Source organism: Camelus bactrianus, chromosome 9 (genome assembly GCF_048773025.1).
Source record: "Camelus bactrianus isolate YW-2024 breed Bactrian camel chromosome 9, ASM4877302v1, whole genome shotgun sequence".
Lineage (NCBI taxonomy): Eukaryota > Metazoa > Chordata > Mammalia > Artiodactyla > Camelidae > Camelus > Camelus bactrianus.
In genome coordinates, this window is record NC_133547.1 from 62,000,262 (window position 1) to 62,028,023 (window position 27,762).

The window sequence follows — 27,762 nt, forward strand, 5'->3', positions numbered from 1 at the left end:
CTGGGGACCATGAACCCTTGCCCAGCACTTACTGTTCCTGGGGCCTCTGTAGGCCAGAGCCAACTGCTTCGAGAGCTGGTGCTGCTGCCTGCTGGGGCAGATTCACTGAGGGCCCAGAGCCACCGTGCTGAGCTGGACCAGAAGCTGGTACAGGTAGAGGAGGCCATCAAGATCTTTTCCTGCCCCAAGGTCTTTGTGAAGATGGATGCCTGAGCCCTTTTATAGGGGTAGTGATGGGGTCTCCCTGAGGATCGCCACATGGTTGCAAAGGGCAGGATTGGGCCCCATTGTAGAGTGGAGTTCGAAGACAGGAGCAGTAGGGTGGGTAGTATCCCCAGAGCACTCTTCCCAGCCACTGGTGGCTGTGGAAGGGTCATCCCAGCCTTTTAAACCCTTTGTCAAAATTAAACCTTTTGTACACAGCGGGTTTGTTTCCATAAGAGCTTTTCTTATCCTATAAATGCCAAGCCTGGTAGCCCTCCTGCTGCTTGACTACAGGAAGGTCTCTCTGCCACCCTTATCACTTCTTCCTCATGTCCAGGGAAGAAGGCAAGATTGTGGGATCAGGGAGGAGGCTAGGACTGGGATACAGAAGGACCACGACTGTATTTAGAAAACCTTTAATCTTCCCCAGACTGAGAAGGCCCTGTGAGCAAGCTAAAAACCCCCACTGGGGAAGTCCCTGCCATGTCCCAGCAGCCTGGAGGGGCAAGGGGCAGCATCCTTGCCTGTCAGAGGCTGAAGCCACTACCATCTCCTCGCATGCTATTCCCCCAGCTAGAACGGGCCTGCTCCTGATCATCCAGTGAGGGCAGAGAGCTGCGGGTACCAGGAAGTAGGCGGCTTGGACGCAGGTCCCAGCATGGAGACCCCTGAGACAGCCCATTAGAACAGGGAGGCTTGCGGTTCTCAATGACCAGATCACTGCTGTCATCGTCACTATCGGGCTCAGCAGACCCAGGCCCAGCAGAAAGAGGCCCTGTCAGATTCCCAGATACCCCACGCACCACATTATTGCGCTGATTGGCTGGCTTGACAGTGACAATGAGGTTATGGCTGTTGGCGACCATCATGTCCGTCACTTGGTCCAAGGTCTTGCCAGCTACCTCAATGCCATTGACCTCGAGGATCTCATCACTTACTGCCAGCAGCCCTGTACTCTCAGCCAGGCCCCCTCGTACCAGGCGGGAGATGAAGATGCCTGGAACCCGTTCCAGGCCCTGGGGAGCTACACGAACGCTCATGCCATCTCGGATGTAGAAACCCAGGGGGCGATCAGAACCATGCTTATGTAGCCGCACCCGTCGGTGGGTCTCAGGCAGTAGGTCCACATCTATGACTGAAGAAACCTGGCGGAAATCTTGGGGCAGGCTGATTAGCAAGGGTGGCCGGGTGCGCAGGGGTGCCACAGGCCGAAGGAGGAGCCCTTTCTTACGCCGCTGCAGAGAGTTGGAGGCAAAGACCAGGCCACTGGAGTCACCTTCTGCTGCAGGAGAGGGAGGCGCTGAGATCAGAGACCCTACTCTCCCACTTGGGAACCTTTTCCATCAGGCCCAGGCCTGAAGAAGGGGGTACTGTAGCTATTCCCTGCCACTTGGAGGTCAGGCCAAGGGCAGGGACTGCAGAGGGTGAAGCCTGGGCACCCTGGATGTGGACTAACCCTTGTAGACCTGCCCTGTCACCCTACCCCACAGAGGCTTCCCACTATACCCCATTCTTCTCACCCCGCTTCTGCACTAGCAGGCGCAGCGGCGGGGGCCCACTGGCCAGGGCCCGGTGCAGGCTGTCGTCATTGGTGAGGGGCAGTAGGTCGCCGTGAGCATCTGTGTAGCCAAGCAGCACGTCCAGGCCCGGAATCTGGTGTACTGCACGCAGCAACCGAGAGAACTCTTGGAAGCCGCTCACCGAAGCGCGGGGCAGCGCGAAGCGTCGGAACTCGGCATCAAACTGGAGGGGATGGGGGAGACGAGGGGTCAGAACGGAGTTGCTGCCCCCTTTCACCGCAGGTCTGAGGCTGGCAGGGGTGGGAAAGACAGGGCTTTACAATGGCTGCATCCGTTCACACAGACCTCAGCTCCAGTACAAGAGACGCTGTCCAAGGTCTTCTCCTCACCCTCCAGGTACCCAAGCCACAGAGGTACTCTAGAGGCCGGTAGTGGGAGGAAGGAGGATGAGTGTGGGAAAGCGAGAAGAAAAGCCGGAGAATAGGATGTGGAGGATGGAGGAGAGAAAAAGGTGGTAGGAACCAAGGAGCTAGGAAGGGGAGAAAGGGAATTGGAAGTGCCTAGGGCCGAGGCCGGAGCCGGTGCCGGAGGGGCCCTTACTTTGCTCTTCACCTCGACGATGCTGTCGGGACTGCGCGCCGGAGTCCTCTGCGGCCTGGCCATGGTGGGGCCAGGCGGGCAGAGTACGGTGCCCCAGGCAGCCAGCCGAGGCGCAGGTGCACAGCCAGGCCGGCGGGCCCGCGCTGCCCCGCCCCTGGCGGTAGCATTCGCCCCGCCCTCCTATCCGGACCGTGACGTCAAGGGGGCAGCGACGGCGAGTGGAACGCGGAGTCCACGTTCCCTAGGAAACGGAGATGGCGGGGTGGAGGAGTCTTCCTGTCAACTTACGTCAGTACGCTACGGTCTGGGGGAGGGGCTTGCCAATTAGAGGGGAGAGTGAGGGAAAGGGTATTTTTTGTTGCGTACTGTTATTTCCACAGGGCTTACAAGACTGCGTATTTTGTAGATGAGGAAATTGAGTCATAATAAATATTTGCTGAACTCCTCGGGGTCACTGGCGTTGAAGTGGCTTTGAGCCAGCTCTCTCTGACCACTCTTGGCTGCAGTCTCAGGCTTCAGATCCCTCACTTTCCATCCGAGCCAGCCCTTGGCCCCTTCCTGCCCACTGCTACGGAAGATTTGACGAACAGCCCAAACTCCAGGCCACTGCTTGGAGAGATGCTAAGCAGGACAGCATCCAATTGATTCAACGGGAATCTTCACACAAGTTTCGGAATAGGACACGCTTGTGCGCACGCGCATGCACGCTCACGGGCGGGGCCTCGACCTTGGGTCCCACCCAGCCATCTTGCGCTTCCTCTTCCGACGAGAGGCGGGGCCGCGGCGCCAGCGGGAAACCAGTGCTAGTGGTCCTCTGCTGTGTACAGCGTTGGGAATGGCAGGCGTGGGAAGCCTGGTCCTGCGACCCTGGATTCGAGAGCTGGTCCTAGGATCAGAGGCACTGTCAAGCCCGCGAGCGGGGCAGCTGCTCAAGGTGAGCCCCCCCGCTACTTTCGGGGCCTGAGACCAGGGCGGGGCCCCAGGGCAGTGGGTTTGATGCCGGTCCCCCTGTCAGGTACTGCAGGAAGCCGAGGCCCCCGGTCCATCCAGCGCCGCTGGCAAGTCTGACGTCGGGGCCTCGCTGCTTGTGTCCGACGGGACCCACAGTATCCGATGCTTGGTGACGCGGGAGGCCCTCAACGCCTCGGACTGGTGAGAGAGGCTCCGCGGGGCCTGGGGAGATCGGAGTCCAGTAGGAGAGCGCGAGGCTTGAGCCCAAGGAGGGCGGGCCCCGGGCTGGTGGGGCTGTGTTCAGTCGGGCTAGGCAGTGAAGGTCCGGCTCTTCGCAGGGAGGAGAAGGAGTTCGGCTTTCGAGGGGCAGAAGGCCGGCTGCTGCTGCTGCAAGACTGCGAGGTCCGCGTCCAAGTCGCTGAGGGAGGCGCGGTGAGTGGTGAGGCTGGCTTGGGTGAGTTAGTGGGCTTGACTTCCTGACAACTCCTGAGACCCGTTCCCAAACTCACCTCTCCAGCCCGCGGAGTTCTACCTCCAGGTGGACCGCTTCAGCCTACTGCCCACGGAGCAGCCCCGGGAACAGGTGACTGGTTGGTAAGTGATGACCCCACCCTCCCAACTGTTCTCCCCACCCAGACCTGGCTGGCGTTGGCATAGGCGTTTTGGGTGTGAGAGCTTGGGCCCCTAGTAACACTGACTGCCTATTCCCTTCTCTTTCTCAGCAATCAGGACCCGGATGTGCGGGAAAAACTATACGACTGCTTGGAGTGAGTTTGGGGTTAGACTCTTGGGCCAACTGGTCAGAGAATGGCAGATGTATGTAGATAGGATTGTTCCTCAAGCATGTCCCCTCTGTTTCTCTAGGCAGCATCTTTCAGAATCCATCTCCCCCAGTGCAGGTACTTATAGGGGTTGGCCATTTGCCCTAACTCCTGTAGAGTGATCTCTCTTGCTTCCTTGATAAGCCCTCCTTCCCCTCGCCCCTACCCTGCCCTTCCTCTTCTTTGAGCTTTAGCCCATTCCCTGGTCCCCTGCTCCCAGGCCTTTCACTGTCCCAACTTCTGGATGAGGTACAAGAGGACCAGGAGCATTGGGGGACGCTAGTGCGCCTGGCTGAGAGCTGTCTGATGCTGGCAGGCCCTTGCACAGCACCCCCTCTCACCCGCTGGACCGCCTCACGCTGCAGGGCCACGGTCAGTCTGGGACTTCCCTTGGGAAATGTCAGGGTGGGGAGTTATGCAAAGGCCAGGCTGAAAGTTCACATCCCACAGGGAGAAGCTGTGTACACTGTCCCCAGCCTATGGCTGCACATCTCTGAGAATGACCAGCAAATCCTGAGCTCCCTGGGCCCAGGTCAGAGGCCACAGGGTAAGGAGGACAGGAGAGGTCAAGAGGGGAGTAGCTGTGTGCACAGTGCCCACAATGCTGATAAGCCTCCCCTGGCCCCCAGGCCCTGAGCTACCCCCACCACACCCGGCTTTACAGGACCTATCGCTGACCCTGATCTCCTCTCCTCCTTCCTCACCCACTTCCTCAGGTAAGGTGGTGCTCAGGCCCCATGCTCTTGCTGCTGTCAGGTTCCTGGGCTGCATGGGATGCTGCAAAAGGGTGCACAGCTGGGTAGGGGAGGAACACAGTCCCGCCTAAGCTCACAGATCACTCAGCTGGTGTGAGTTGAGAGGGCTGTGTCCATGGTGAGTCCCCTCTTCCTCAGGAACCCCTGCTTTACCCAGCCACATGCTGTCAGAGGAAAGCGGTGCCAGCAGTAGCCTTCTGCCTGCCCTGTCCTTGGCTGCTCCAGACCCAGTGCAGAAGGGCAGCTCCCAGCCCCTACCAGCCATCTGCTCAGCCCCTGGCCCCCTGCCCACCAGTTCCCCACAACCTAGCTGTGTACTCAAGTCCCCACTCCTGAGCTATACCCCAAGTCTGTCACCCACTGGCCATCTCCTCAGTCCACACCAGGCCCATGTAACCAGGGCCCAGAAACCTAGCCTGGAGTTCAAGGAGCTAGGGTTAACCCCTGAGACCTGGCAGCACTCCCCAAGGACAAGAGCCACCAAGGGAGCTCTGGAGTCCAGCCCTGTCTGGGTGAGCATAGCCCCCCTACAACTGGAGGGTCGAATGGGGTGGGCCTTGGGTAGAGATGGGAAGGGGGCTGAGGGTATCCTTGGAGGGGGTTGGGGGCCTTTTTGGCCTCTCTTCAGACACCATACCCACTTCAGGATCCCCCAAAGAGGCATCGTGATGGTTCTGCCTTCCAATATGAGTATGAGCCACCCTGCCCCTCTGTCTGTGCCCAGATCCAAGCTGCCAGGTAAGTGCCTTGGGCCGCCCCCACACTCTTGGTCACCCATCCCAGTCCCCATTGACCTATAGCCATGGTTCTCTTCCCAGGCTCCCTCCCCAGCTTGTGGCCTGGGCCTTGCACTTTCTGATGGAGCCACAGCTGGATTCTGAACTAACCCAGGTGTGAGGGGTCGTGTGAGCACATGGGAGGATGTGTGCACACAGATCCAGGCCTGGGGGTGGATAAACAGTGCTCCACACTGGCTTCTTCTGAGTTTTTTAATAAAATAATCTCATGCGGCAAGAAAGGAGGCGATCAGGGGCTGGGGCCGCCGCCTCTTTGGTCTGTGGCTGAGGAGGGTGGGCTCCACTCAGGGCTGGAGGGCGCTGTAGGCTGAAGGGGCAAAGGCTCGGCTCCAAGGCCAGATCCTGCACCAGGAGAAGGGGAAAGAGGAGTCAGGATTGGACTGAGCAGTCCTGCCACCCTCCCAGCTGGTCCCAGCCCCCTCTTACCTACGCTTGGAGATGGAGGTGCCTCAAGCTTTGGCCTGCGCTTGAGGACAGGGGAGCGCTGCAGGCGCAGGGGCCGTTCTGAGGGATACAGGATTTGGGGAGGGTAGCTAAGGACTTGCCTGTCCTCAACCCCCACCTCCCCACCTCCAGCATGTGTACACACACTTGCCTTTAGAGCCTCCCCCTTCCCCTGCACCCACCCACCCCTGGCAGTGGTTGCTCTTGTGGACGTGGAGCCAGGGCTAGTAGGAAGGGCTTCTCAGACCCTTGCTCCTGGCCTTCTGGCTCCTTAATTTCTCAACCCCTCACGCCACTGGTGGTCCCCTCCGAGGACCAGAGCGAAGAAGGGAGCCCACCCTCTACCATCTCCTCTTGCACTCAAGCACACATGGAAGTGTCTCCCCTCACCAGCAGGGGCCTGGAGCTGGTCCTCATGCACAGACACTGCTCGTCGCCCTGCTGAGACAGGCCTCGGCCTCAGCTGGCCATCTGGGGGAGGCCAGGGTGTCAGGGTATGGTCCCAACAGCTGCCCCCACTCCAGCCCTTGCCTCCCACCTTCAGGATCCCCATAGGAGCTGAGTTCCTAGCAGGGACTCCTCTAGTCACTAGCCCAATTCTGGAGTGGGAGCTAGAATATCTGCTTACCTTCATTCCTGGAGCCTAAGCAAGGATCCTCTGGGAGGCCCAGGCTGTCTGGGGAGGGGCTGGCTCTTCGGGGGCTTGGGCTGGGACAAGGGGACGGGGGGCCCGGACCATCTTGTTGGCCCCAACCACGGCCCCGGAGCTCTGCATTCAGCTGCTGCCCCAGTGTCTTCCAGGTGGCAGACTCAGGCCCCTGGCCCCCTGGCCCAGGTCTGCATGAAGGGTCTGCAGGGAGAAGGGTGTTAGCCAAGACCTGGGCTATGCATTGGAGGTGAGCCTGACCAATGATCTGACCCACTATGGCCTGTCCATCCCTGCATGTCCCCCACCAGACACAGTGGCCCTTACTCACCAGCAGACACAGAGTGGGTGCGGGACTTGATTGAGATGGGAGGGGCCTCTGTGGAACTGTCCATAATGTCACCTGCAAAGGCAGGGCTGGAGGCTTAGGCACCAGACCTTGGTGAGGGGGAGAAAAACATGGCTTCTCCCACTCCCTCCCAAGGAGAGCAAATCCCTTGGGGGCTATCTCTAAGGACATCCCCTTCCCCCAAAATGTACAGCCTTAGCCCAGGGTCTCACCATCCGAGCCAGCCTTCTTGATTTCTCCGTCTTTGCTCTGTAAGGAACAGGGAAAGCAAACTCAGTCCTGTCCCACCTTCATGCTAGTCTTGTCCTTTTCATTTTTATAACCACCACTAAATGCCCACTGTGGGCTGGGCAAGAACATGGCAAACCCAGTTCTGGTCCTCCTGGAGCTTGCAGTCTGGGATGGTAGACAGTAAACACAGAGAAAAAGCATATGCAAGCACAGATACACAGATAAAGTGTTCTTAATTCTGTGATTCATTTTCTATACCTTATTGTTTCTAAATTCAAGCTGTCTCATTTTATATGTGTTTATTTTCTTAAAAACTTATTTAAGGGATAGTTCATAGGGTGATGGTTCTTTCTAGGATCTATGATCAGACAGCAGTATTAAAAGGGTGGACATGGAAGAGAGTCAAGGAAAGCCCACAGGGACCTGTAGGGTTATATGAAGAGGAATCTGGTGTAACCATAGGTGGTGATAAGAAGCTGGAAGTGAGGCAGGGAGGAGGAGTTCCTGACAGAGGAACCTGTGTAGAAGCTCTGAGATGCAACCGGGGTTGAGAGCAGTGAGATGAAAGCAGGGACCTGGGCTGAGACCCCACTGGGCCTGGAGGCAGGATTAGGAGTCAGGGCAAATGTCTTGATAGGGAGCCCCTGGAGGACTTCCTGTTTGAAATGCAGGTGACAAGGTCAGATTTCTGTATGATCTGCAGAGAAAGGATTCTCCCAGCTTCAAGGAGGGGAGGTATCAGTGGCCTGTGCCAGGACCAAAGCCAAGAGATAAGAAAAGGTGAATCTGATGACTACTTGAAGGGGAGGGGTTAAAACTAACAGACCTGTCTGTGTGTCATGAATCTTCTGGTCACATAAATACCCACATAAAACAAGCCACATGTCACCTGCTCCCTCACTGAGCACTTGTGTCCCTTCCCAACTCACTTGTTTCCTCTTGCCTTCGGCATTCCCACTGCCTCTGCTCACGCCAATCCTCTGCAACATCACTTGAACCCGCTGTTCAAAGGATGGAGCCAGCTCTGTGTCTCCCCGCTCCAGGGGCCGCCGCTGAGGACAGAGATACCACAGTGGGGAAAGAGCTCACTGCCCTCAGTTCCAACAGAGCCCTCACTCCCTGTTACCAGGCCTCACCTTGTCAGGTCTGACACCCAATGTTGTCTCCTCCTCCTCAGCAGGTAGCAGTATCATTGAGTAAGCCTTGCTTTCCCGAGTATATCGAGGCCGACTCCTGCGGGTAGGGTCAGGGCTGCTGGTGCCCCCCTCGGCCCCAGCAGGCTCCTCACCACGCCCAGGACGGGCTGGTGGCCGCAATAGGTCCCCAAGTGTAGTTTTTCGAGTTCGGGTAGCTGCTCCAGGGCTGGTCTCTAGATCAGGCCGTGGCCCACGTGTTGAACGAGGCTTCTTGAAGGCAAAGAGGGTGCCAAGCTTCTTTCGAAGTGTGCGGGGGACAGGGGTGGTACCCCCCTCAGTGGCCGGGTCCTCCTCGGGGGCCCAGCTGTGGGAACAGCCAGCAGTGAGTGGGAAGGCCCATCCCACCCTCTCCCACCCCTTGCAACTTGCCCCTCACTCACAGGTGATCCTGATGGATCAGCCTTTTGGAGAAGAATTCTTCCACACCCTCATCCACACGGGCACTGAGCCCATTTCCTTCCTGTGGCAGGGCTGGGGGTACCTGAGGGACACCACAGGGTTAAAGATCAGGGCTGAGTGCAAATGTTGACTTCTCCCCACCTCCCTTGTCCAACAGTATGGCCTGGGCAACTCCAGGACCTGGGAGCTGGGGTGACCCTACAGGGCTGCTGACACAAGCTCTCCCCCCTCACCTGTAGTTGGCCCTGGAAGTACACAGCACACACCCATTCTTGTCCCAAAGAGTATCCTACACACCCTCAACCACCTGGTCACCAGGAGGCTAGAACCTACTCGCCCCAGGGTCCCACGTTGCCACTTGCCCAAACAGTTCCTTGCAGTACCCCCCACCCCCACCCCACCCGGCCTGCTGCCGGCTCGGCAGTGCCTGCTGCTGCGTCAGACCCTCTGAGGGGGCCTCATGTCAGCTCCCCCGCCTTCCTCCCTGTGCCCACTGCCCGCGCCAGCACCCGGCCCACACATACACCCGCCGGACGTGCAGTACATGCAGGATTGTCCCCACAGCCCAGGGCCTAGCATCTTTCATAACCCTGGGGGAGGGAAGATAAGACGGACACCCTCTCGCACATCCACCCATGCAGCAGTCAACCTGAAGCGGAGTCCAGGCGCATCCCCAACGAAATCCTGATACCCGTGACCCCGCATGAACATAACCTGGGGTAAGGGTGGCCAGGAAGAGGCCAGGACTCAGACATATGACCAGGTGGTCTTGGGCCCCCACTACCCACCTCCCTGCCTGCCATCAGCCGTAAGGAGCGAATGGGCCACTCGCAACCCCCAATTCCATGAGCTCTGGAATAGGGGGAGGGCGCTCACCTGGGGGCCCCCCGGCGGTGGGCGGTGGTGGTGCTGGCGCCGCGGCCGCGGCCGGGCCCGGGTCGGATGGCGCAGGGGCTGCCCGGCGGGTGGCAGGTCCATGCGAGGCAGCGGGCCGGCCTGGGGCCCGGGGGCAGCTGGGCTCGGAGAGCCACGAGCGGACGGCCCCGCCTGCGGCTCTGCATCTTCCCCTGGAGCCGCCAGCTCGGGCTCCGGCTCTGGTTCCTCAGCAGCACCTGAGGGGAGGGCACCAGAAGAGCACCGAGCGCCAAGCCCGGGGAAGTGGCAGCAGCGGCAGCAGCGGCGGCAGCGGCGGCGCTAGGGCGGCAGGGGACCCGCCCAGGGCGCGGGGAGGGGCCCGGCTACACCGCCCGCCCCCCTGACCGCCCCTCCCCCACCGCTGTCCGTGGTGCTGAGCGCGGCTCCGAGCAGCGCGCGGCTCCGCACCGCCTCCAAGCATGCGCGTCCTGGGGGTAGGGAAGGGGGCGGGGGCGGGGGGAGGTGAGCGGAGACGTTGTCCGGGCCCTGGTCTGCTTAGGTCCCACCCGGTGTTGACTGACCACAGCAAACTTCAACTTTGCAGGTTGCCCCGAGGGTCCTGGTCTGGCCCCGTCAAGGGTCAGGGAGTTCCCGAGACAGCTGAATGAATGTGTCCCGGTCTAACAGAGCTTCAGTCCAACCCTTTCCTGGGTCCCGACTTACTGTGAGTGGAGGGGACTAGGTGAAGGCAGTGAATGCATTCAGGCCATTCCTGTGGAGGACTGTCATCCTGGTGGAGAGGGCAAACTCAGCCTAGGGCAGAGAGCTGCCTCCCCACCTTCCACACTCCAGAACAAGATGGGAAGATCTGGGATTCTAGGCCCAGTTCTGGGACCACCTACCTTCTGCTCCTCTTCATCCTCCTTTTCCGTCTCCTTCTCAGGGAAGAAAAGACCTTCCAGCTCCCCAGGCCCAAGGGGGCTGGGCTCACCTCCATCCAGTGCCAGTACGACAGGGGGCATTGCCTCTGTTGCCTGTTGAGCCAGACTCTCCACCTGCAATACCAAGCACCTCAAAGATGGGCAGGCAGGGCCTCAGCCATAGTCCCACCAGTGCTAAGGAAACCCTGAAATACCCTTGGGCTACATGGCCCCAGAAGACGTTACAGAACCCCTTCAGGTCAGAGGCCAGGTCACTGTGTTTGTGTGTGTGTGTAAGTTCCTGCTCACCAGCCGATCCCGGGCTGCACTCAGACCTGCCAGAGCCTGAGCCACAATGCTCTCTGCCAAGGTCCCTGTGACTGACAGCCGCATGTCCCTGAGGGCAAGCGAGGGCAAGGGTTAGTGTGCTGTCTCTACCCAGCTCAGTCCAGCCCAGCCCCATCCGGCCTACCTGAGCCTAGTGAAGGCATCTTGCAGCAAGTGCTCTGGGAGCAGCTCCGGGAGACCCCTTGAACCCACCAGGACCCCCTCTAGCTGCTCCCTCCACCTGGGTCCCTGCAGCATCTGTGGGCAGAGGCTCCTTGTTGTGTTCAGTGTGGCCTGAGTGAAGTCCTGGGTAAAGGTCAGAGCATAGGGAAGGTGTGGTTGGGGCCCAGACCAACTGGCTTGAGGCTCCAGTCCCCCACCAGTATTGACTCACGGGTTGTCACAGTCAAGCCTATGGATGGAGGCCAAGCCTGCATATGGAGGTGGGGCTGGGGCAAGGGCACCATCTCACCTGAATGTCCTGGCGGCAGACCTCGCCCACCTGTCCCAGGAGGCCCTCCAGCTTCTGCCGCAGCTGCCATTGATGGCTTGGGGAGCTCCCAGCCTCATATAGAATGGGGAGAATCTAGAGGCCAAAGAGGAAAAGGACTTGCAATTTGACACCTAAGAAGGTAAGGGTCCTCATAGGGGAGGGGGTGCTCACACTGAGAGAGAAGTTGGCATTTTGTATGGCATCCTCAGCCTGGTGCACAGCAGCTTCACCCTGGGGCCCAGCTCCACAGCCCAGCAGCTCCACATGCTCCTGCACTGACTGACACAATTCATTCACTTCCTAGAGAGAAAGAGGAATCAGTCTCAGCCTGGTCCTCTCCCACTCCCCCAGACCCTGACTGCCTCCTTCCCAAGGTCTCCAGCAGGTTGGGTGAGGTCCTGAAGATGATACCATCAGGCCAACCACTTAGGAACCCTATCTGTTCAAGGAGGGAGAGCAGTGTCTCCTTTTGTTCATTGTAGTGACTTTATACCCTAAGTATCCAGAATAGGAATGAAAGGAACTGTTAGTCATGTCTGTGTTTTAGAAACTCAGTCTGTTCATCATCCACGTAGCGGATAGACTGAGGGATGGAGAGAAATGGGAATGAGGGGCCATAGAGGAAGGACTGGGGGAGTGAGGGATAGTCGGGTGCGCGTAAGGAGTGGTGTGTCTGATAACTCGTCAAGAGGCACAACCAAGGAGGTCTGTGGGGGCTTCAATGTGGCCAAGAGAGAGCTGGACTGAAGCTCTGTCCAAAGTACTTGGTGGGTGTGGGCACCAGTGAGATTGGGTGCTAGGGTAGAGAGATGAGTTTGTGGGAGATGATGAGATCATATGAAGATGTATAGAATGTGAAGCCCCTGCAGGATGTCTGGGTCAAGATGCCTGGGTTCTGGAGCTTGGGAGAGAAGTGGGATTTGGGAATGGAGAGGTGGGGAACATCTCACCAAGGCAAGGTAGTAGAGGGAGATGAAGCCAGAAAAAGGGTTGCTGGGTTTGGCCACAATAGAGGTCAGTGGAGAGAGGAAGGGAGCCCTGTGAATGGGAAGTCACAGGCAGGGCTACAATCAGGGGTGGGGAGAATTGATTGAAGATTTAAAAATACTTCCCATCTTTAAGAGGAGAGCCTTTTTAAATGCTTAAGAAAGGTAGCCAGGAGTGTTATTTTTGGGAGCTATTTCAGGAGCCATGTGCTCCTCTCCAGACCAAGGAGAAGGACTTGTCTGGGACAGCAGAATTCAGGCACCCTGGCCCCAGGGAAAGTCAGACCCTCAGATTCATGGAAGCTCTCAGCTGCCACAGCTCTCCCCCTCCCCTACTTTCTGTGTGTTCTCAAGGTTAAGGGAGTGGACTCTGACCTGCTCAGAAGGGTCTGACCCCAGACTTAGTGGCTGAGGGCGGGAGGTACTCTCAGTAGAGGTATGGTCTGTGCGGTTGTTCCTCAAGAGACAGGCTTGGATCTGGGCACAAGAGATATCAAGAAGTGTCAGGGGGACAGGACTCAGGTGCAGAGCAGGGCAGGGGAAGAGAGGGAAGCCCCACCTGATGCACTGCACGTGCTGTGAGTTCAGGGCGGCTGCGCTGCGCCTGGGCCACATCGTTCAGTGGCAGAGGCATGGCCTTCAGGCTGCGGTTCTGCTCCAGGGCCTGTGCAACGTCCAGCAGGCCAAGAGCAGACGTGTGGTTCCGGTCCCAGACCACAGACCTGGGCGGGCTGGGCTTCAGTTGGGGCGGAGCTCCACAAGGCCCCACCCAACCTCGCTGGCCTTTCCATTCGCCTGGAGCACCGGTGCACTCCATCTACTCGGCTTCATTCAGCCCTGCCCCTCAACTCGGTGAGCCCCTCCACACATGCCCTCCTCCCTCATTGGTCCCACCCCCCTGACCCTACCCACCGGAGTCTCGTGTTGATCCGAAGTGCCTTTGCCAGCATCTTGGCCCCGGTGTCCCCCATGGCGTTGCCACTGATATCCAGGGCTGTCAAGTTTGGATTGGTGCCGAGGGCCCGGAGTAGGACGCCTGCGCCCAGCTTCAGCCGCGACTCAGCCACGGACAGAGACTGCAGGGGCTGTGGTTCAGAGAATGCCATTTGTGGTTGGAGTTAGGCATCAACAAGGAGTGCGGGTCCCAGGGTCCCAGGGAGCAGGAGTCAGAGGGGTGAGAGGGTCCATTGCCTGAGGATCCTACATGGTCCCGTAAACTCACACAGTCGTCATCCTGCATGAGCTGGACAATCCGGTGCAGGACGTCGTCCAGGGTCTCCCTGTGGGCAGGGGCTGCGGTTGGATGGGGGCTGGGACCTGGGTGGTGGGGTGCTGTCTGGGAGGCCCAGGAGTTGGATGGATCCTCACTTGCACCGGACGTTGAAGTTCCTTCCAAGTGCAACATGTCTCAGGGACCGACTCCTCCCGATGGCCAGCACCAGAGTCACCATGTCTGAGCCGAAGCCTGGGGTGGTTCGGGTCATGCACAAAGCAAGTGAGGCTAGGCTGGTGGGGGGCGGGGGTGGAAACTGAGTGGATAGTGGGAGGATGGGTTTCTGAGCAGCCTCACCGTTATCCGCCAGATCCAGGGAGCTTACCGCGCCAGCATCGCACACTAAGTCTTGTATCACCTGAGCGCCTGCGGAGCGCAGCTGAAGGTGGAAGGTGGGGCAAGTTCAAGCTAACAGGCCACAGGTGGGGAGAATCAGGCGCCCAACGGCTCGGTGCTCCCGCCTCGCGGCCTCACGCCCAATGTGTGGGCCCACCGCCCGTTCATGTTTTGGGGCTGGGCGCTCACCTCACAAGCGCTGAGGTCCACGTGCAGGTTGTCCATGTGTGTGTTAAGCGCGAGGCCTTCCAAAAGCGCCCTGGGAAGGAATGTCGCAAGAGGTGGAGGGAGCTGGGAAAAGGGGCCCCAGGGAGCGAACCAATAGCAAGAAGGGAGGGCCAGGATACCAGGGAGGTCATGGGTGCCGCAAGAGCGGGGTGAAGCGCAGGAGGCTTGGTCTGAGTGGTGGCCACACAGGCCGAGGGGGTGGCCGTGGGCAGTGACACTGACCTGAGCGCGTCGGGGGGCAGCTTACAGCCCGCCAGGCCCAGGTGTCGAAGCGTCCCTGCGCGGCTTAGGAAGAGCTGCAGCGCCTCGGGCGCAGCCCGGGACTTCCTGGGGTGGAGGAGTGGGAGGAGTGGGCTTCCGGGCGCAGGGAGGCGGCACCGGCATATCCCCTACCCCCGCAGGACCCGCCCCACTTACGTGCGGGAGAAGACGTTCCTCGAAGCGTCGAGGTGGGTGAGGCTGGCGCAGCAGCCGCGGGACAGCGCTGCAAAGAGCTGCGGGAGGAGGGTGTGGGCTACACTGGTCAGAGGACTCAGCCCCTTCCCGCTCTGCCCTCCAGTCGACCTTTGGGTCCTGGGCCCGGCCACCAGCCCTACGGATCATCCCCCCACTGACCACCCCCTCACAATGTCCAGGGCGGTGTCGGTGCTTGCGAGATTCAGGAACGTCAAAACATTAGGACGGCTCAGGAAACTATAGAGGTCCTGGTGGGAGGATGAAGATGAGAAGGAGGGAGTCAGGGATGACCTCGCCAAGAGCTTCTTAACATCCCATTGCCTGCGGAACCACTCACCCCATTGTCTTCCGAGGCTCCCAGTGCCCCGGGGTTTCCGGAAAGGTCCAAGTGGGTCAAGGCAGAATCAAAGGCGGCATTGGAAGCCAGTGCCCGGCCCAGAGCCCTCATTCCTAGTGATGGAGGAGGGGGGCTCACAATTAGGCTGACCCACCTCCCCACTCCACCTACCCCATGCCATCCTAGGCCCCACCTACCTCGTGGTGTCAACCCAGTTTGTGCTAGGCTGAGTCTCCTCAGGGCTCCAGGACGATGCTCTAGGTGTCTGCTGAGCGCAGCCACGCCTGAGGGTTGGGGGCAGCCATATGGGTCTCACCTCCTCCAGTGCCACCTCCCCAGCGTTCCCCAGGCTCAGGGGCATACCTCGGTCATCCAGCAGGTTCCCTGCCAGGCTGAGCTCTCGCAGCCCAGAACTCTTGTGCCCTGCCAGCGCCTGGGCCAGTCGCCTGACAAAGTCTCTGGGAATCAGACCCCAGGTATGAGACTGACCCTAGATTCCCAACCCCTCCCCTGACCACTAATTTCCCCATCCCAAGTTCCCAGACTCCCCTCCCCAGCCGTGCCCTATTCCCCTCACCCCCTCAGGCCACAGGTCTCCAGCACCAGCTCCTCCAGGTGTGATGACTGACTCATCATGTGCAGAATCTGTTCTGAGACCTCAAGGCTCTGAGAACCAGAGTGGGAGCTCAGTGAGCTGCACCCTGGCCCTTGCACCCTTGGCCCTCGTACCACTGGCCCCTCTCTGCCCCTACTCTCTCACCAGCTTCATGTCCACACAGGAGAGGCACCGGAACCACAGGTTGTAGGACAGCGCAGCCACACTCAAGGCTAGGTCTCTGGGTGGAAGAAGGGGCAGGGGCAGAGCTCAGGGCCCTCCAGCCAGATTCTAAGCCCAGCGTCCCCCTGCATGGAGAGGCTAACGCCCAGGAATGTGGGTCGTAGACTCTTCCTCTCTTCACAATCCTGGTGGGCCACTCACCTACTTCCCAGATGGCTGAAGTCTCCTAGGCTGAAATGGCGGCAGCCCTGACGATGGTAGATGGTGTCCACATCCTGGATAGGAAGAAAGTGTCTCCAACTTGGCTTGGGGCCAAAAGAGGTAGGGAGGGACTCAAAGCACATGAGGGATCAGATGTCTCCACAGCCCCCAGAGAGGGCCCTACTCTCACCCACTGAATCTCCTCTCGGAAAGGGAAGCCATTGTAGTCACACAGAGCCTCATATGTCTCCGAGAAGCCACCTGGGGAAGTGCCAGGGGTGTGATATGCAGGGGTAAGGGTAGGAAAGAGATGAAAGTCAGAGATGGAGGAAGATCAGCCCCGAGCTGGGTGGTGGCTGCTCCTTGAGTAGCTCGGTTCAGTTTGGAAGACCTCCATACCCAGGGGTCAGGGTGCAGGAGGGAGTAGACTGGAAGCCCTGTGTAGCCCCACCTTAGCCCTTACCACAGGGGCTGCTGGGGGAGGTGGCCTCTGAAGGGCTGCTTCTCTCCAGCCGAGCCAGCATGGAGGTGGGTGTGGGCTTCCGGAATAGCTTCCTAGAGAGGCGGATAAAGGAGAAGGGGGCAAGGGACGTCTAGCCCCTGAGAGTGGGGGGAGCCCACTGTGTCAGCCAGAGCCGGTCCCCCCCCACCACTGCCCTCCTTCTCTGCCAAACTCTTCAGTTTCTGGGCCTCACCCAAGTGTGGAGCGAGGGAAGACCTTCCTAATGGCAGCAGCAACGTGCTGGGCCAGCTGTTCCACAGCAGCCGCACCAGGAAACTCCAGGACCAAATCAGGCAGGGACTCCAGCTCAAAGGTGACCTGGGGAGGGAAGGTGGGAGACTGGGTTCCCTGTGTAGGCATGTGGGGAGAGGGGAAGACCACGCTGCAGGCCCTGGTGGGGTGCCACGGGGTCTCACCTGAGGAGGTGTCTCCTGCAGTGCCATGGCCTGGACCTCTAGGTAGCTGAACGTGCAGTCCACCTATGGAGTACCTGGGTCAGCCTGGACCAAGGCCCGAGCACCACCCTCCTGGGAGCCCAGGCCTTTGTGCAGCCTGGTGCTCAGAGCTAGACCTGCTGGGACTCCAGTCCTGCCTGCTGCCAGGAGCCCAGTGCTGTTAGAAGGGCAGGGCCCACAAGGACAAGATGGACAATGCTGCAGATGCAGCCCTCATCAAGGAAACTGCTGGAAAGCAATAGGCAACTGGGCCCTGGGACTCACCCTCAGGGGGAAGCAGGTGTGGAGCAGGTAGGCTCTCCATCGGAGCAGTGCCTGAGGGGAGAAAGTGTCTGACATCCTGCATAGGGCAAGAGGCTCTTTCTGCCTGGTCCCCAGCAGCCCTCCCAGGCTCTGTCCCAGCCATACCAGGACATGAACTTGCTCAGCGCCCTCCCGGTCTGGCAGCCAGGTTTTCAGCAGCAGCTCTGCCTCCTTCGGCCACAGGAACCTGGTGATCTCGCCTGTGGAAGGGCAGCGTGCTGGGTGACTCGTCCTCCCATGGAGGTCAATTTGTGCCCAGAGTCTGTACCAGACTTGGGGAACTCGGCTCACACATGGGCCAGCAAGTAAGGAGTGGCGTGGATCTGGGGCACCAAACCTCTGGAAGAGCAGAGGAAACCCCTTGCCCAGTACTCTGGCTCGCTGTGTGGGCCTCTGGTTTAGGGGCCCACACTGCTTCCTCCCAGCCAAACAGGCGAGAAGGGCCAGCGCTTACCTCGCAGCTCACAGGATATGCCGTCGGGGGTCTGGGCCATGGAGCCGGCCCGACGGCCGGGTGGCCCAAGAAGCTCCGACGATAAATGGTAGCGGCGGGCGCGCACAGGAAGCCTGGGGCCCAGGCCCGCACTGCAGCCACCTGCTCCTCCTGCAGCGGAAGGTACGCGCTGCTTCCTGCCAGGCCGCCCCCGGCCCGGCTCCTCCCCGCCCCGGCCTTCGCGGGCCGGGAGATGTCGCGCGGGTGCGACGATGTAGGAGGCGGGCAGAATCCCAGCTGTCTGCCCGCCCCGTCGCGGAGGGTCTACTGGGTTAGGGTGGACACGAGGAGGGCGTGCCGTGGCCAAGAAAATCTCGCGTGCCTCTTTCAGTTCCTAGCCCCCTACTTCCACCCCGCACCACAGTCCCTGCCTCGAGCACCAGGGGGCGCTGCCCGCTCGGGGATCTCCGCCTCCAGCCTCTGTCCGTCCCCTCCAAAGCTCAGCTGGCTGAGTGGTGGGTGGGGGTGGCGACGACGGGGGACCGCAAGGGGCGTCTATTAAGCAAGGAGTGTTTTTGTTGGCTCTCTCCCAACACCCGGGTCCTAAACTGAAGGACCTTATCTGTTGCTCCTGACCTGGAGCCCGTGATCCCCTTGGGGTGACACAAACTGTTGAAAGTGTGGAAAAACCAGATGGACCCAGATGCCCTTCTCTGTGGCAGAGGTTCCTCAGCTTCATCAGGGTCAAGCCGGAGCAGGGCCACAAGTTGGGTGTGTAACCCTCAGGGGGCAGCCTCGGGCTAAGGCCTGAACCCCAAAGGGCTGCAGGGAGGGGTGGAGTGATTCATGAGCAAAGGCAGGGTACATGGGGCTCCTCCCGTGTCTGCATTGTCCCTGACTGGAGTTTGGAGAGGGGAACCAGTAGGAGAGGGAAGCTACTGTCTTCAGGGCTGGGAGGGGTCAGGGTATGGTGCATATAGGTGCACCATACCCTGTAAGACCAGACCTTGATTCTGGAGGGTTCACAGGAGGGGATTCAATTTTTTCCTTCCATTACAATCGAATTAAACTCTATTTGTGACATAAGGAACAGCCTTCTGCCCACAGCTCAGCCAGGCACAGGTGAAATAACCTGAGACATGAAAAGACACCGAGTGCTTTGGTTTCTTTCCCATCTCTAGTTACCCCTCCCCACCTTGGGGCTTGGAGACAGTGGGAGCATTTTCCAGTCATCTGACCACCCCCTACCCCACAAAAAAAATCTCATGTTTTTGCTGAGGTCCACCAAAGACCAGGCCGAAGTGGAAAGTAGAAACTGAATAGTAACAACTTGGGGGAAGGCACTTGCCGTAAATCAACAGGCCCAGCGGTGGCGGCCAAGGGCCGATGGGAGGACTAACTCATCTGGAGAGGGTGCTGAGTTCCTGCCAACAGAGGCAAAAAGAGGTCCTGCTCTGCTTCCAGTTTGAAAGAGGAGTTTGGGCAAAGACTCTTACAAGACCACACAGAACCCACAAACTGTTTTTAGGATGCACGCTCAGTAGGTCTCACACACAGTATGGCCAAGTGGTCAATAATGCAGGTTCCGAAGGAACAAGGCCTGAATTCCAGTCCTGACTCCACCTCTTACCGGCTGTCATTTAACCTTTCTGGGTTTCCAGTTCCTGTTTTGTAAACTGGAGCTATTAACTTACCTCAAAGTGTAAGGATTAAATGTTAAAGAGAGGTGCTCACAACAGTGCCTGGCAATCAGTGAACACTCACATTTGCCATCTTACCGTGGCTGCCTTAGGACTCCAAACCGAAGGATAGAAAACCCACCTTACTGAGACTTTTGTTTAAAATGACAAGGATGAGAAATTCAAGAAGGAATGAATGCCAAAGGGCTCAAGCTGCTCCCAGGCAGAGGGAGTCTTGAGACCGACAGCCACGCTGGTGGCAAGTCCATGTCTGGTGAGTGTTGTGGGGACAGGCAGGGGGCGGTGGAGGAAGAAGCCAGGATCAGCCTGGAGATCAGGATGGGGTGGGCGGTGTGTGTGTGTGTTGGGTGCTGGGCTAGCTACACATCTCCGTAACTGCTCACTGTAGGGATGGCAGTGAGGCAGTGAAAAAACAAACTGCTCAGAGCCCAAGTGATACATGGGACTCAGCCCCCACAAGTAAGGGACTCAGTGAGAGGGAGAGGCCTTCAGCTTGCTCAAGCCCGTCTGTGTTCTAGACAGCATGACACTCCGTGGGCACTCGGGAAATGCTAACAACTCATAATGAGGAATAACCCCCTCCTGCTCCAGCAGCACAAGATAACAGGCCAGGCTGCAGCTCCCAGAGCTGCCACAAGGCTCCCCTCAGATGGTTTCAAAAGACAAGATCCTGACCAAGAGCAAGACAGGGCTCAGTGCTTGCTGTGCTGGCCGGCAGTGGATGGGGCAACGCAAGCCCAGCTGTGGAAAGGGTAGACTATTTCTTTACTCCAGGACCAACTATGGTTAACAGTGGGGTAGAGTGCTGCACACAGGCCAGGGAACCTTCCGATCAAAAGTTCTGTGGTGAGGTTTTATATTTAATGGAGCCCCATAGGTTGTACCATGGGGCTCTGTCAATGCAGGAGCCCTTTTCAGCCTTAACTGCAACAGAATGTCACTTTTCTTGCCCCCTCCCCATCCAAAACAAATCCACTCTTAAACTTGTAAACAATTTGAATGCATACATAAGAAAAGCTATGCTGAGGATACAGATAAACTGCTCTCTGTTCTGTGAGGAGATTTTCTATAATAAATACTTAAAATTTTTAAAAAGCTATGTGCCCACTGAAACAACTCTGGTAGGGAGCACTCTGGCCTCCTGTGGTGGGGCCTAGCCCATGCAAGGGATGGAGACCAAATGCCCTGACAGTCTCAGGCCACTAATATTCAGTCCAAGTTGCCGACTGCCTGGTTCAGAGCCCTGAGGCTCCAGATGATACTGATTTTTCTGGGAGACCGAACTGCATGGATAGCACAAACCAGCCAAAGGCTTCACACATCTTATTCCTCGTGACTTGATTTCTCCCTGAAAACTGGTAAGCTGGAATTTGGTTTAAAAAACCCTGTAATTAGTGGCTAAAGCTTTCACCTAAAATGGATTTGCCAAAGCAATCCACCCAGAAACAGCCAGCAGCAGCAAGACGGTATCTCACTAATACATAAACTTCCTAACACGACTCCTTTTCCATCTTGCCTCCCTGGTGTTAACAGCAGCTATGCTATCTAGGACTCTCTCCCCACCGTGGCACATACGTCTTCCCTTTTCAAATGAACTCCTCTAGGGCAGATGGGGCCTGGCTTCTCTGTTCCCTTTCTCTTGGCAGAGCCCAGGGTACTGACCCCAGCTCTCTTGAGCTGAAATGCCGAGGCCAGAGCTTCCCAACGGCCCTTTCTCCTCTAAGCTCTGTGGCCCATCTGCTCTACCTTCGGGAACCTGCTCTTCAGGTGGATCATGGAGGCTGACAGCTGTCTATCCACTCACTTCTCTACTCACACAAGCTTTCAGGGTGTTAAAACATGCAGAAGGATGCACTCAATATTTCATCATCTGCCAAAATCATCTCCCACCTTCTAAAAAAGAAGTGGTCATCCTGGGAAACAGCTTGCCTCTGACAGGCAAGCAGGCCTGTACTGCCTAAGGCTACTCACACAGACCCCTCTGGGCCCCTCCTTAGGGAGGAATCACACAAGACTGAGTATTTGGAGCACTTGTTAATCCGTTATGATTTATTAGCTGTACAGCAGTAGATCCTCCTCCCCAGCTCTCAACCCCATTACATATTTTATTACAGGTCTCATGTTGGCGTCCTAAAATAATGAAAAATTATCACACAGTACAGCTAAGTACAAAATGCATCAACCTAGAGTCTGATAGCTAACTGATGGCTCTCTTAAAAGCAATACACAGAAGAAAAGTATTTGAAATCAGCAAGACTGAGGCTCTCTAAAAAACACATTTTAAACATGTGACAGTTCATGTGCAAGAATCACTTTTTTGTTGGTTTTGCTTCACATTATTACTTTTCGCAGATCCCAAGTTTAAATTACTGACCTAGTGAAATTTTCTGGCCCAGCTTTTAAGGGCTGCTGTGACCCACTCATGATCACCCTTCCGCTTTAACAGAGGATTTATAAAATACAAAATTCAGCTACAAACAAAGCAAAGAAAATGTAGATGGGAAATCATAACTGAAAGTTAATTGTACAATGTTCAAATGCTGGCTCCATGGGCTGGAAATTGCAATCTTCCACATGGGTGTCCATTACTAGCGGGCAGCAGTCTGGGTGCCATTCTGCTACATGATTGTGATCCAATTCCTTGTCAACATTTACATACTACAGAGTCTGTGGAAACTTAATTTGCAAGTAATTAAAATGCTGGGTTTTCTTACACTGCACTTCTTTTCAACCTCTTAATTAATGGAAAAGATTAAAATGTAAAAAAAGTTATTTACAAGCTTGACCATACCAGAAACTCTGCCAAGAAAGAGGCAAAGTCTTCAGGACAGAAACCGATCGTAGCATGCCATACTACTGGTGTGCAGCTGACTCCAAGCAAAGGGAGTCAGGGAAAAGCAAAAGCAAAAACCAGTTTAAAAGTCTAAGTCCTTCCCAAGTCTGCATTTACAATTAAAAACTCTCCTGGGAAGAAGACCATAGAACTCTGGGAAACCGGGTTGTGGTTTCTGGAGTGGTTTACCATAGCAATAGAGAGGGTTCAATGTCTCTGTTTCCATCTAAGAAAACCAGTTAGGTGTCAACACTGTCCTCAGCACTTCACAGTAAACCCTCAGGGACTCAGAACATTCCATGATTTGCTAACATCAAACAGCAAGTTCTAGTTAAATCACATTTTTCTAACATCATCCTTGAAGTTTTAGTTCTCAGTATGTTTGGTAAAATGACGCTTTTCCCAAAGCCAAAAAGAAGAAAGAAGGGAGAAAAATTAAGATGCGGGCCGCTTAAACACAGCCCAGAGCAGTCCTGGCAATGAGCGAGGCCCCGCCATCACCGGTCCATCATACTGAGGATCATCTCGGGTGTGAGGTCTCCGTTGGGGGCATCTGTGGCAGCAGGCTGAGCCTCCTCTTCCTCCCCCTCTGCGGGCTCTGCGTCTGGCTCTTTTTTGACTTCAACTATAATGTTCTCAATTGCACCTGTATTCTGGTCTTCAACCTGAATGATGGCTGTTGCTGGCAAAGAAGAGCATGAACAAAACAAATGCTCCATTAAAGCCCCCAAGGATTGTAAAGGTCTTTTTAGACTTGACACTAAATGAATGTCAGCAACACAGGAAAAGCCTTAGTAGTGGTAACGGAGAAAGTCAATTTAAAAAAAAAAGACTTAGTAACGGAATATGTGGCCATACAAAAAGCCTCAATATTCTAGATGCTATCAAAGAACAAAACACTGACATTCATCTTCATATGCCTCCCAAGTTACATATTAAAAGCCTTAGTGTTCCTTTATGTCACAAATTTGGGCTTCCCAATAGTGTGTGAGACATGTGGGAAAAAAAAAAAGCAGAGTGTGGGACTAGGAAAACTTCACAGAATAGGTGATGTAGGTCCGTTTTAAAGCTGACCCACCTACAGCAGAACCTGACATTTCTGACTGTGAAGCTCTCCCAACACCCAGGGCCTTTTTGCCAGTTTGTCCACTCAAGGGTGTCCACTCAAGTGTGTACAGGTGAAGTGGTACCCAGGGTCTATACAGTCACCACCCTTCTGCGATGACACCTGTAGATGGGGCTCAGGGAGCATATTGAAAAAATACATGAAATCCTGCATTTGTTAAAGGGAAAAAAATCATCAGCTTTTAGGCAATTCATGAACAGAACAGAGATCTGAGTCCCCCAAAACTTGCTGTCACAAGGGCCACGTCCAGTACAGGACTGCTGCCCAACTGTCATATGTGATGTGAGGTGGAGGGCAAACACCTCCTCCGTGTCCTCTCAGAAGTCAGGCAGCCAGCAATAGAATCCACAGGCCTGGATTTCTTTGGAGGGACAATCTCAGCACAGAAACTGCTTTATTCCTCCATCCTTTATAATTTGGCTCTTTGCACATTCATTAACACATCAATTTTGCCAGCTATGACTTTAGTTTGTTTTGTAAAACCCTTCCACATTAATGGTACCCATCTTGCAGAACATAAGTACCCTTCTACTCTGGATTTTCTCTTGTTGAAACTTACAAGGCTTCTAGAAACTTTCTCAGATGTTTTCCAGGAAAAACTGAAAAATTCCTTTCTGAGAGTTTGTTCCCAGCGTGACCTGTAACATGTACTCATGGCTCAGTTCCCATCTACCCAAAGAATAAGGACCTGTCTGGCTCCCCCACGTGCTGAGAGAGGATACCAGCCTACAGAGCTGAGACAGGCAACTTACGCTGGGTCTGTTTGGGCTGGTTGGTTCTGCCAGGGGGGCGTCCTCTCCGCTTCTTGGCGGGTGGTGGGGCTGGAGTCACAGGCTGAGGCTCTGGCTCGGGTTCAATTTCCACAGCAGGCTCCTCCTCATCCTCGTTGTCATCCAGGTCTGGCTCAGCATTTTCTTCACATCAAATCAGGAAGGAGACGTGGTGGAGCAATAGAAGAGTGGTGGAAGAAAAAATAACATCATAACCACACATTCCATGAAGTCTAGTCACATATTTATTTTCATTATTAAAAGCCCATTTAAAAATTGCTTTCACTGGAATTGCTGCTATCAGTGTTAACAGAATAAACTGGTATTGATGCAAAATTAGTAAGGAAATCAACCTGAATACTCTTTTTTATATTTTATGTGTATTGGATATTACCTTTTTCTTTAACTTTAAATACAGAATATTACTGAGTTTCAAATTCCTAGAGGCAACTCCATCTTATGCCAATTATAGTAAAAACAAAAAAGCAACAAAATAAAAAAACACCACAAATCATGTTTCAAGTTGAAAATGAAACAAATGTTCCCTCTACCTACTATACAAGATTAAAGCAGGATACTGAGCCTGAGATGAACCCTTAAAAAGTGGGTGGAATGTGTGTGTGTTTGTGTGTGTGTGAAGTTCTTGAAGCACTGTGACGTCCTATTTACTAGGATATACACAAGGCCACGTTTGTGGATTTAATTCAATTCCCAGCTGTACCAGATCCAACAGGTCATTCTTAACTTCCTTATTTTCTCCCCAATGCCATTATATCACATAAAAGGAGAGAATTATTGTAGAAAGAATACCAACAAGGAGCCTGATAATACGGTTTTGAATCTCAGATCTCCTAGGTGTATGACTTGGGACAATGACCACATTGAACCTCAGTTTCCTTGTGTAATCTCTAAAGCACTCCAAACCTACTTCCTAGTTATACGAGGATCACAAAGATTGAGAAAACGCCTGAAATCACACTCCTTAACTTACATTCTACTATATAATTCCAGCTGTTATTTATACCGTCCACAGTTTAAAAGTTCTCCATTATTCCATTTAGGCTTCTTTAAGTAAGAGGTACTTCCCTCCTCATGTGACAGGAATAGAGAGAAGCTAAGTGATTTGTAAGGCACAGCTAACCCAGTTTGGGGCTGTTCCGCTGCCCACACCTGGAGGCAGCCAAAGAGCTCTTGCTACCCTTCCATTACCATGGCACAAAGTGTACCCTGCCTGCCTTCCTCCAAGAAGCACAGGTTACAAGCACATTCTCTTTCTCTGGCACCAAATGTTTAAATTTAGAAATTTGTGGGTAAATGCCTGATCTTCAGGACAAAATGCCTTATTTGTCAAATGACTGAAATCTTAACTGAAAATGTGGGGAACATACTGGTACGTGGTAGTGTGTCAAGAACGATATGCTTCCCTGCTGAACTTATGCAAGCCCCCTACTGCCTAAGTTGGCCCACTGCCTAGAAAACTAAACAAATTCAGTCAGAATTGGGGGGGAAAGCACACATAGAAAGTTAACAGGGTCAAAGGCTTATTGGCTTGGAGAGACTCTGGCCAAAAGCCTTGAAAATAGCAGTAGACTCCGCTGGTCAATTTCTGCGGATAGCCAACAGGCAGAACTTCTGGAAGGGAACAAATACGACTGTGACCTTCGTCAGCAGTGAGATGGAAAGCCAGACTTTCGAGGATAAAGAAACACCTAGATATGAAGCCTGGAACCACACTGTGCTGTACAAACTAGCAGGGCATAAGACAAAAGGAGGAATGCAGAAACCTATTAGGAACCATCAATAAACTCTTCAGGTGAAAGATGCTTCTGGTAAAGTACAGTTAGAGTGAAGCTCATCTTGTTGGGAGATGAAGCAGAGAAGTGAACAAGGTAGTACCATGAGAAAGAAGGGTGTGGGGCGATGTCTACAGCAGGAGGTGGCTCTGCAACTGAGAGCAACTACAGGTATCCTCAAGCTCAGGGTAATCAGTGGATCTCTGTTGGTATTGAGGCCCTCTGACATTTCTTAGCACCTCCCAAAAGTCCACTCAATTTCTTAGCCAAAAACAAATGGACCCCACAAAGATTATCAGTAGAGAGTAATGTGCTTTTATAAAACTTAAGCAAAGTGACATTTTAAAAGAGGCATTCACTTAAAACTGAGTGACTGGAGATATTTCTTAAAATAGATTTTCCACTAAAAGAAGGCAGTAAAACACACAAACAAACAAACAAACAAAACTCTTATGTTTGGATGCATATCCTCCCAGAAAAAGCTGAAGTTCTGAACAGAAAAGTGAAGGGTTTAGTAAAATAAACAAAAAAATAAAGGGGACCTTGTCACAAGATTTAAATATAAAAAACATAGTGCTTTCATGAACAAATTTTATAATAAAACCAATAAAGTGACAGAAGTTCTCTAATACATTCAGTTTTCATAAATTTCATTCCCTCCCCACTATTTCTACTAACAAACAATGCAGAAGACAAAATGAGGACTCCTTAGAAATACACTAGGCATCATCTATAATTATAATCTCACTCTCTATCTAGTCCAAGAGTCCTTCTAGGGAAACGCTTTCCCCAAAACAAAACCCCTCTACATCGTTTTCCACAAAAAGCTTCAATCTTTAAGTCACAGACATGCCCTCTCAACTGGGTGCCAGTAGCCCAAGTACTCACATTATAAAACCTTACACTATGAAACAAGCCTGTATAATCAAATGTGACTCCTACATTACCAACACTCTTGCTGTCGCCCTCCCTCTTCATGAGACCAGCACCTCAATGCATAACTTCTGCCTGCATTTCATGACTAGAAAGGCAAAAACACTCCAAAGAACATCAATGGTAGGAAAATAGGCCAAGTTTTAAATTATAAGCAGAGATTAAGGTAGGAAGAGAAAGGCTGACCTTCATGGATTTGATCAACACATCTCAAGGCTAGGCTGACACAGGCAGTCAAACCAGAGGTTGGTCAGGAAGCTTAAGCAACCTTCTTCATGTCCATTAGTTTCATTGCTCAAATCTAGACCAGCTTCCTAAATGTAAAAGTTATGAACATAGAAAAGAAACTCTGCTGGCCTTAGAATATCACTAATCTGAGTAAACTGAGTAGATATTAATCGTGCTTCAGCTTTAACTGAACATAACATAATATTTTATCAAGCAATGGAATGCCATGAGTTAAAAAAAAAATTTGCCCCAGGAATTAACTGCTGTTGTAAATAGATACACACATCAGGAAGATTAGAAGTTTAAAGGAAGTATGAGTGGACTGGCCTATCTCTATAGCCCAGCATACCCAGACATAAACATACTGAAAACTCTGCACCAAAACCTGCCATGTGTAACTAACTCAAGAAACAAGTCACTTACCACTGTCGGAAGAGTCCTCCTTTTTAGAGCGCATCTTTCTTTTTCTTCCACGTTTACTCTTCTTCGTTTCTCCTCCATTTTCCCCTTCTACACCATCTGGACCAGCACAATTATCAGCATGTCTTGCCATGGTATTCTAACAAAAGAAACAAAACCCTCT

At 54.5% G+C, this 27,762-nt stretch overlaps 5 protein-coding genes across 22 annotated transcripts in view; 2 read left to right on the forward strand and 3 right to left on the reverse strand.

Annotated features, from left to right (window-relative positions):
* Positions 1-423, forward strand: part of ENKD1 (enkurin domain containing 1) — a 40,789-nt gene extending 40,366 nt beyond the window's left edge. For all 7 annotated transcript variants that reach the window (XM_045522262.2, XM_045522260.2, XM_074370563.1 and 4 more), the window contains one exon: positions 53-423. In XM_045522262.2, the coding sequence (XP_045378218.1) occupies positions 53-213 (161 nt within the window). In that variant the 3' untranslated portion in view covers positions 214-423. The remainder of the gene's footprint in view (positions 1-52) is intronic.
* A 181-nt stretch (positions 424-604) lies between these two features.
* PARD6A (par-6 family cell polarity regulator alpha) lies at positions 605-2,816 on the reverse strand. 3 transcript variants are annotated; one of them, XM_074370565.1, is made up of 3 exons: positions 2,337-2,816; positions 1,725-1,947; positions 605-1,486 (listed from the first exon to the last, which is right to left on the reverse strand). In XM_074370565.1, the coding sequence occupies exons 1-3, from the start codon at positions 2,385-2,387 to the stop codon at positions 732-734; spliced, it is 1,029 nt and encodes a 342-aa protein (XP_074226666.1). In that variant the 5' UTR covers positions 2,388-2,816; the 3' UTR covers positions 605-731. The 3 variants fall into 3 exon arrangements, with proteins under 3 accessions (XP_074226666.1, XP_010960781.1, XP_010960782.1); XM_010962479.3 differs by having other exon boundaries at positions 2,325-2,814; XM_010962480.3 differs by having other exon boundaries at positions 605-1,483; positions 2,325-2,813.
* Position 2,817: 1 nt separating this feature from the next.
* ACD (ACD shelterin complex subunit and telomerase recruitment factor) lies at positions 2,818-5,869 on the forward strand. 3 transcript variants are annotated; one of them, XM_010962481.3, is made up of 12 exons: positions 2,818-3,258; positions 3,340-3,476; positions 3,614-3,707; positions 3,793-3,869; positions 3,998-4,042; positions 4,140-4,174; positions 4,317-4,468; positions 4,547-4,643; positions 4,726-4,812; positions 4,990-5,363; positions 5,498-5,589; positions 5,670-5,869. In XM_010962481.3, the coding sequence occupies exons 1-12, from the start codon at positions 3,025-3,027 to the stop codon at positions 5,746-5,748; spliced, it is 1,503 nt and encodes a 500-aa protein (XP_010960783.1). In that variant the 5' UTR covers positions 2,818-3,024; the 3' UTR covers positions 5,749-5,869. The 3 variants fall into 3 exon arrangements, with proteins under 3 accessions (XP_010960783.1, XP_010960784.1, XP_045378222.1); XM_010962482.3 differs by having other exon boundaries at positions 4,547-4,628; XM_045522266.2 differs by lacking the exon at positions 4,726-4,812.
* Positions 5,827-18,205, reverse strand: CARMIL2 (capping protein regulator and myosin 1 linker 2). 4 transcript variants are annotated; one of them, XM_074370553.1, is made up of 39 exons: positions 17,818-18,205; positions 17,469-17,563; positions 17,325-17,375; positions 17,022-17,084; positions 16,799-16,923; positions 16,567-16,658; positions 16,294-16,364; positions 16,104-16,177; positions 15,885-15,960; positions 15,702-15,790; positions 15,488-15,582; positions 15,322-15,408; positions 15,125-15,237; positions 14,958-15,035; positions 14,749-14,825; positions 14,554-14,658; positions 14,293-14,362; positions 14,065-14,146; positions 13,863-13,959; positions 13,717-13,774; positions 13,407-13,579; positions 13,054-13,216; positions 12,870-12,971; positions 11,680-11,808; positions 11,488-11,601; positions 11,161-11,321; positions 10,998-11,085; positions 10,671-10,823; positions 10,492-10,558; positions 9,790-10,025; positions 8,895-8,995; positions 8,455-8,818; positions 8,248-8,370; positions 7,300-7,336; positions 7,070-7,141; positions 6,721-6,942; positions 6,483-6,530; positions 6,075-6,152; positions 5,827-5,990 (listed from the first exon to the last, which is right to left on the reverse strand). In XM_074370553.1, exons 1-39 carry the CDS (start codon positions 17,855-17,857, stop codon positions 5,878-5,880), a joined length of 4,182 nt encoding a protein of 1,393 aa, XP_074226654.1. In that variant the 5' UTR covers positions 17,858-18,205; the 3' UTR covers positions 5,827-5,877. The 4 variants fall into 4 exon arrangements, with proteins under 4 accessions (XP_074226654.1, XP_074226653.1, XP_074226652.1 ...); XM_074370552.1 differs by having other exon boundaries at positions 16,799-16,944; XM_074370551.1 differs by having other exon boundaries at positions 6,483-6,563; positions 17,818-18,204.
* A 3,312-nt stretch (positions 18,206-21,517) lies between these two features.
* Positions 21,518-27,762, reverse strand: part of CTCF (CCCTC-binding factor) — a 44,973-nt gene continuing 38,728 nt past the window's right edge. For 4 of the 5 annotated variants that reach the window (XM_074370570.1, XM_074370568.1, XM_074370569.1 and 1 more), the window contains 3 exons: positions 27,603-27,738; positions 24,208-24,369; positions 21,518-23,011 (listed from right to left, as the gene is read on the reverse strand). In XM_074370570.1, coding sequence (XP_074226671.1) covers positions 22,827-23,011; positions 24,208-24,369; positions 27,603-27,738 — 483 coding nt within the window. In that variant the 3' untranslated portion in view covers positions 21,518-22,826. The remainder of the gene's footprint in view (positions 23,012-24,207; positions 24,370-27,602; positions 27,739-27,762) is intronic. The other variant, XM_074370571.1, reaches the window with a different exon arrangement.

Coding starts and splice junctions, on each gene's coding strand:
- PARD6A (XM_010962479.3), bottom strand. CDS start 2,387: ATGGCCAGGCCGCAGAGGACTCCGGCGCGCAGTCCCGACAGCATCGTC. Junction 1,948..2,324: donor TCGTCGAGGTGAAGAGCAAA/GTAAGGGCCCCT, acceptor CATCCCCTCCAG/TTTGATGCCGAGTTCCGACG. Junction 1,487..1,724: donor CCTGCTAGTGCAGAAGCGGG/GTGAGAAGAATG, acceptor CCTCTCCTGCAG/CAGAAGGTGACTCCAGTGGC.
- ACD (XM_010962481.3), top strand. CDS start 3,025: ATGCACGCTCACGGGCGGGGCCTCGACCTTGGGTCCCACCCAGCCATC. Junction 3,259..3,339: donor GAGCGGGGCAGCTGCTCAAG/GTGAGCCCCCCC, acceptor TCCCCCTGTCAG/GTACTGCAGGAAGCCGAGGC. Junction 4,813..4,989: donor TTCCTCACCCACTTCCTCAG/GTAAGGTGGTGC, acceptor CCTCTTCCTCAG/GAACCCCTGCTTTACCCAGC.
- CARMIL2 (XM_074370550.1), bottom strand. CDS start 17,857: ATGGCCCAGACCCCCGACGGCATATCCTGTGAGCTGCGAG. Junction 15,961..16,103: donor TTCAGCCATCTGGGAAGTAG/GTGAGTGGCCCA, acceptor TCTTCCACCCAG/AGACCTAGCCTTGAGTGTGG. Junction 12,972..13,053: donor CAGCACGTGCAGTGCATCAG/GTGGGGCTTCCC, acceptor TCTTGTGCCCAG/ATCCAAGCCTGTCTCTTGAG.